At 43.3% G+C, this 6415-nt stretch overlaps 1 protein-coding gene across 1 annotated transcript; it reads left to right on the plus strand.

Moving 5' to 3' along the window:
* Positions 1 to 2464: 2464 nt before the first annotated feature.
* LOC137317663 (NACHT, LRR and PYD domains-containing protein 3-like) lies at positions 2465 to 6103 on the plus strand. Its single transcript, XM_067980832.1, has 5 exons — positions 2465 to 3469; positions 5017 to 5103; positions 5260 to 5430; positions 5615 to 5782; positions 5955 to 6103. The coding sequence occupies exons 1-5, from the start codon at positions 2601 to 2603 to the stop codon at positions 6040 to 6042; spliced, it is 1383 nt and encodes a 460-aa protein (XP_067836933.1). The 5' UTR covers positions 2465 to 2600; the 3' UTR covers positions 6043 to 6103.
* The last annotated feature ends 312 nt before the right edge of the window (positions 6104 to 6415 follow it).

The following is a 6415-nucleotide window of genomic DNA, read 5'->3' on the forward strand; positions in this document are numbered from 1 at the left end:
GTGGATTTGAGGTAGATCAGCAATGATCTGATTGAATGGCGGAGCAGGCTCGAGGGACCGTATGGCCCACTCCTCCTTCTATTTCTTATGTTCTTTTGTACTTACGAATGTTGGGAATTCCATTAAAACATTTCAATTCAGAAGTTTCTTGCCCAAACAAAATACATCAAACACTCTCACCATTCCTTCAAACTAAACTCCTAATACCTTAATTCATCTTTCTGAATCCCCTCTGTAACTTCAGAATGGCAGTAACCTTTACCTGTGATCAGGTGACGATAGAAATGCACGTAATATCCCAGATAACCCAACCGAGTCCAAAAACAACAGCAACTTAACTCCTGTCCATTCAATCTTTCGCTCTCCCAGTGCACACAATACCCCAGATAACCTGCCCGAGGTCTGATACAATAACAGTGGAAATTCTGTCCATTCACGGTCTGTCCCTCTCCCAGTGCACACAATACCCCAGGTAACCTGCCCGAGGTCTGATACAATAACAGTGGAAATTCTGTCCATTCACAGTCTGTCCCTCTCCCAGTGCACACAATACCCCAGGTAACCTGCCCGAGGTCTGATACAATAACAGTGGAACTTCTGTCCATTCACAGTCTGTCCCTCTCCCAGTGCCCACAATATCCCAGATAACCTGCCCGAGGTCTGATACAATAACAGTGGAACTTCTGTCTATTCACAGTCTGTCCCTCTCCCAGTGCCCACAATATCCCAGATAACCTGCCCGAGGTCTGATACAATAACAGTGGAACTTCTGTCCATTCACAGTCTGTCCCTCTCCCAGTGCCCACAATATCCCAGATAACCTGCCCGAGGTCTGATACAATAACAGTGGGACTTCTGTCCATTCACAGTCTGTCCCTCTCCCAGTGCCCACAATATCCCAGATAACCTGCCCGAGGTCTGATACAATAACAGTGGAACTTCTGTCCATTCACAGTCCGTCCCTCACCCAGTGCCCGCAATATCCCAGATAACCTGCCCGAGGTCTGATACAATAACAGTGGAACTTCTGTCCATTCACAGTCTGTCCCTCTCCCAGTGCCCACAATATCACAGATAAACTGGCCGAGGTCTGATACAATAACAGTGGAACATCTGTCCATTCACAGTCTGTCCCTCTCCCAGTGCCCGCAATATCACAGAAAATCTGCACGAGGTCTGATACAATAACAGTGGAACTTCTGTCCATTCACAGTCTGTCTCTCTCCCAGTGCCCACAATATCCCAGATAACCTGCCCGAGGTCTGATACAATAACAGTGGAACTTCTGTCAACTCAGTCAATCCCTCTCCCAATGCACACAATAACATATTTCCCATTTCCGTAGAAGGTTAGCACCTCTGATGGTTTCATAGGATAATCCACTAGAACCTCCAGTTTCGTATAACCAGAATCACATTTGGATTTTAATGAGATGTCCATGGTTCAGGCCAGGGCTGATAGTATTAATCATCAGAGGGAAAATATCACTTTCACAGAAATCTCCATGTTCAGTAAATATTAGAATCATGTGAGGATTTGAAACTTCTCTCCGCCATCATTCACTTTCAAGCGAGGTTTTCAGAAACTCAGTTTAATTTCCTGCTCGCAACTCTATTCAAGCTGGGAATTCAATCTCGGAACATTTACTGAATAGTAAAGTGATATTGAGAATTTGGTTTTATGCCTATACAACTCACATTAAGAATCACTTTCTGTCTGTTCTAATTGAAGATGTTCAACAGAAACACAAGGAAACACTCCGGGTCCAAACTGAAACACTGATAGTGAACACGATCCTAATAAAGGAGAAGGTTAAGATTTTCCAGCTGGTCACTCTACACACTGAACTAACGGTCATTTCTACTATTCGAGATCGGACACTTGTAGAACATGAACTGCTGGCAAGAGGCCGAGAGCATGAAGAGTGGAGAGAGAAACATCTCCGGAGAGAACTGGAAAAAATCCGAACTGATCAATTGTTCCAGAGCAGCTTTTCCAAGAGAAAATCCAAATCTGGGAGTTCAGCAGCAGTGAGCGGAGTCGCGGGGATTGGAAAAGCAACAATGGTACAAAAGATTGTTTATGACTGGGCCACTGGGAAAATATACCCACACTTTCAATTTGTTTTCAGTTTTAAATTCCGGGATTTGAACGCTATTAACTGTGGAATAAACCTGAGGAACCTGATACTAGATTTGTTTCCTTACTTTGGGAATATTCTGGGAGAGCTCTGGAAGAACCCAGAGGGATTACTGTTTATATTTGATGGTTTAGATGAATTCAAGGACAGTATCGATTTTGCTGACAATCGGAGAAATACAGAGGCTGATTACATCTGCACAGATCCTGAAGACCAGTGTGAAGTGTCTGAAATTGTGTACAGTTTAATACAGCACAAGCTGCTCCCGGGATGTTCAGTGCTCGTGACCAGCCGCCCCACTGCATTACATTTATTGGAAAAGGCTGAGATCAGTGTTTGGGCTGAAATCCTGGGATTTGATAGTGAGGAACGGAAGGAATATTTCAACAATTTTTTTGAAGATCAGGCGGTGGCAGCAGCTGTTTTCAAACATGTGGAGGAGAACGAGCTCCTGTACACCATGTGTTACAACCCTTCCTACTGCTGGATCCTCTGTCTGTCACTGGGTCCCTTCTTCACACAAAGAGACAGGAAACAGCAGCGAGTTCCCAAGACCATCACCCAACTATATTCCTACTATATTTACAACATTCTGAAAAACCATGGCCGAGAGATTGAATCCCCCCGTGATGTATTACTGAAGGTCGGTGAGATGGCCTTCACTGGAGTCTCCGAGAAGAAGATTGTGTTTAGAAATGGAGATTTGATCAAGTACAATCTGCAACCTTCCCAGTTCCTGTCTGGGTTCATGATGGAACTTTTGGAGAGAGATGATTCTGCCCAGAGTGTGGTTTACACATTCCCGCACCTCACCATCCAAGAGTTTGTAGCTGCACTCGCACAATTCCTGACTCCAGATCCAGGGGACATCCGGAAACTCCTCAGTGAAGCCCACAGCAAGGATGATGGGCGATTTGAGATATTTGTCCGTTTTGTTGTTGGTCTCTCCTCCTCACAGTCAGCTCGGCCCCTGGAGGAGTTTCTGGGTCCATTTCTTCATCAAACAATCTGCGGAGTGATTGACTGGGTGAAGGAGAAGGTTGAAGGACAGATTGGAAAGACAGAGCGTGAAACTGGGAAAAGGAACCTCCTGAACACATTCCACTACCTGTTTGAGTCTCAGAATCAAACACTGGCTCGGGTCACAGTGGGATCTGTGGAAATACTTACATTTCATGGATTGGGACTGACCCCGATTGACTGTGCCGTTCTGTCTCATGTCATTGGACTCTGTGATACAATAAAACACCTCAATCTGGGGAGCTGCTCCATTCGGTGTGAAGGACTCCAGCGGCTGAGATCCGTACTGCACAAATGCCAGGTGTTGAGGTGAATGATTATTTGTCTCTAACTGTCAGGCCAATTGTAGAACAGTCACGGATTGTATTGCTGATCCGAAATGAAGGGAAACAAACAGTTCAGTTAAACCAGAGAGAAACAGATTCAACACAAATATGACAAATGATAAGAGGATCGGTTAGTAATTCCCTCAGGACTGGAGAATCTAAAATGGATCCTTGTGAACAATTCGGGATTTCACAATTTTTATCCGATCAGTAAATACAGGTCACTGAAAGAGTCTGATAATTTAATTGTAATAAATGATATTTATTGTTGTTTTTCTCACTGACTGAGATGCGTCCATTGAAGAGGCTCCTTCTCACTGTTACTTACAAGTAGATCGACACTAATTGCAGCAGTCTGTGTGTCGGAGCATCCCACCCTCTTACCGAGGTGTGGGGGCAAGTGACAGTCACCGGACTGTCAACGTGTGTCGGAGAGGGAAGCAGAAACACCAAACATTCAGTAACAAACAGCAAAACACAGCTTTCGGGCAGTCAACCGCCAGTGGGCGAGCTGAGCTTTCCCCGCAGGACGACGGTCCGTTATCTTAACTCATCAATGACACAGCCCTTCACACTCTCCAATACATCCATCATCTCTTCACCCAGCTGGCAGCACTCGTGCCTCTGAGTCAGAAGGTCGTGGATTCAGGCCCCTCGCTCATTAATCCAGGCCGACACTTCAGTGAGATTTGGGAACTAAAATCTGCCTTTGAAAAGGTTCCAATCTAACGGGTTGTGGGGTATTAGGCCAGGAGTACAGACACACACCGGCCAGCGGTGGGGCCTCACACACAGCGGGAGGCTCCTGGGTTAACCAGGGGGCAGTGAACCCGGGAATTTCCCATAATCTGCCCCCTGTGTGTGAGGCCCCGCTCGGGGAGGGAACTTCAGAAAAATCCCCATAAACTGTCGGGAACGTTGCGCCTGAAATAAATGTGGAGAGAATTTAATGGGAATAAAGTGAGAGACTCCCCTCCCCGATAAACTAGAAGTACAGGGACATTTAAAACTAGTAACAGGACAGAATAAACTCTCCTTGTTACATAAAATCCTGGGGGATGGATTTTACAGCAGCCTTTAGTGCCGTTTCACAATATAACTCACCCCGAGGTATGAAACAAATTAATATAATACTGCATAAAGTACAGGTAATCACCACTTTATCATTTAATTCAGGAAAATTGCCCCATTCCCATAAAATCTGGGATTTAAGAATCAGCAGAAATGAGACAATTTCCCCAAACATGACGGGACCTCCAGGAGGGTGATTCTGATCATCAGGGAATGAGACCGGACTGAGGGACATTTGAAGGCTTCACACAGACAGCACTTTATTTAATAAATATATTTACTGACAGTCCCTGAATATATGGGGCGTTGGACAGAGTAAGATTCATTGTCAGCGACAGGGAAATCTAGTTATTAATTTCCTGAAGATACTACAGGAAACACTGAAAAATCAGAGAGAAATTGTGTCAGATCGGGGATTGGATTCAGTTTGTTTCTCACTCTCTGTATGTTTGTGTTTAGACTGGCAGGAAATCAACTGGAAGATTCAGGAGTGAAACTATTGTCTGCGGCTCTGAGGAACCCGGACTGTAAAATACAGACACTGGAGTAAGTATCAGACTGTGTGAGATTGTGTTTGTAATAACTGGATGTCTAACACTGTACATTAAGGTCAGTATAAGTAATAATAATACAAATAAATACTGGGAATTTACTCTGATTCCTGTTATCTCTGCTCGTCTCTCTCCTCACTCTGATCTCTAGGTTATGGTACAACGGTCTCACAGCTTCTTGTGCCGATGATCTCTCCTCCGCTCTCTGTACAAACCGGTCACTGACGGTTCTGAACCTGGGTAATAATAAACTGGGAGATTCAGGAATGAAACTACTGTTTACGGCTCTGAGGAACCCGGACTGTAAAATACAGGAACTGCGGTAAGTATCAGATTGTGTGAGATTGTGTTTATAATAACTGGCTGTCTAACATTAAACATTATTATTAGTAAAATTAAGTGTTACTAATAATGTACATTATTATTATTATTATCAGTAATAGTGTTATTAATAAACACTGGGGAATTACCCTGATTGCTGTTAATTCTCTCTCTCTCATCCCCAGTCTGGATGATGTCGGTCTCACAGATTCTTGTACCGAGGATCTCGTCTCCGCTCTCAGTACAAACCGGTCACTGACGGATCTGAACCTGGGATCAAACTCCTTCACAGACCGATCTGTCCCCGCTCTCCGGTCCCTCATACTGACCCGCAGGAGTCTGGAGCGGATCTGGTGAGTATTAGTGTTAATGTTTAATGTAATAAATAAAATATCAGTGGGATTCAGTCCCTTTTATGGGTAATATTTCTCTGTAATTATTATTGAAATATTAACCCCAGTCTCCCTGTTATTTCCACTGTTGTTCAATCTGTTTATTTCCTGTTTAATCTTTAATCTGTTTCAGTCTGAGGGAGAATCTGTTCAGTCCAAACGGAAAGAGACACCTGGAGTCACTGCGGGAATCCAGACCCGGACTAAGTGTGGAAATGTGAACATTTCAATTTATAACCATTCCTGGTCTCATTATATGAACATTTCAATTAATAACCATTCCTGGTCTCATTATATGAACATTTCAATTAATAACCATTCCTGGTCTCATTATATGAACATTTCAATTTATAACCATTCCTGGTCTCATGATATGAACATTTCAATTTATAACCATTCCTGGTCTCATTATATGAACATTTCAATTTATAACCATTCCTGGTCTCATTATATGAACATTTCAATTTATAACCATTCCTGGTCTCATGATATGAACATTTCAATTTATAACCATTCCTGGTCTCATTATATGAACATTTCAATTTATAACCATTCCTGGTCTCATTATATGAACATTTCAATTAATAACCATTA

Source organism: Heptranchias perlo, unplaced genomic scaffold (assembly GCF_035084215.1).
Source record: "Heptranchias perlo isolate sHepPer1 unplaced genomic scaffold, sHepPer1.hap1 HAP1_SCAFFOLD_63, whole genome shotgun sequence".
NCBI classification, from domain to species: Eukaryota; Metazoa; Chordata; class Chondrichthyes; order Hexanchiformes; family Hexanchidae; genus Heptranchias; species Heptranchias perlo.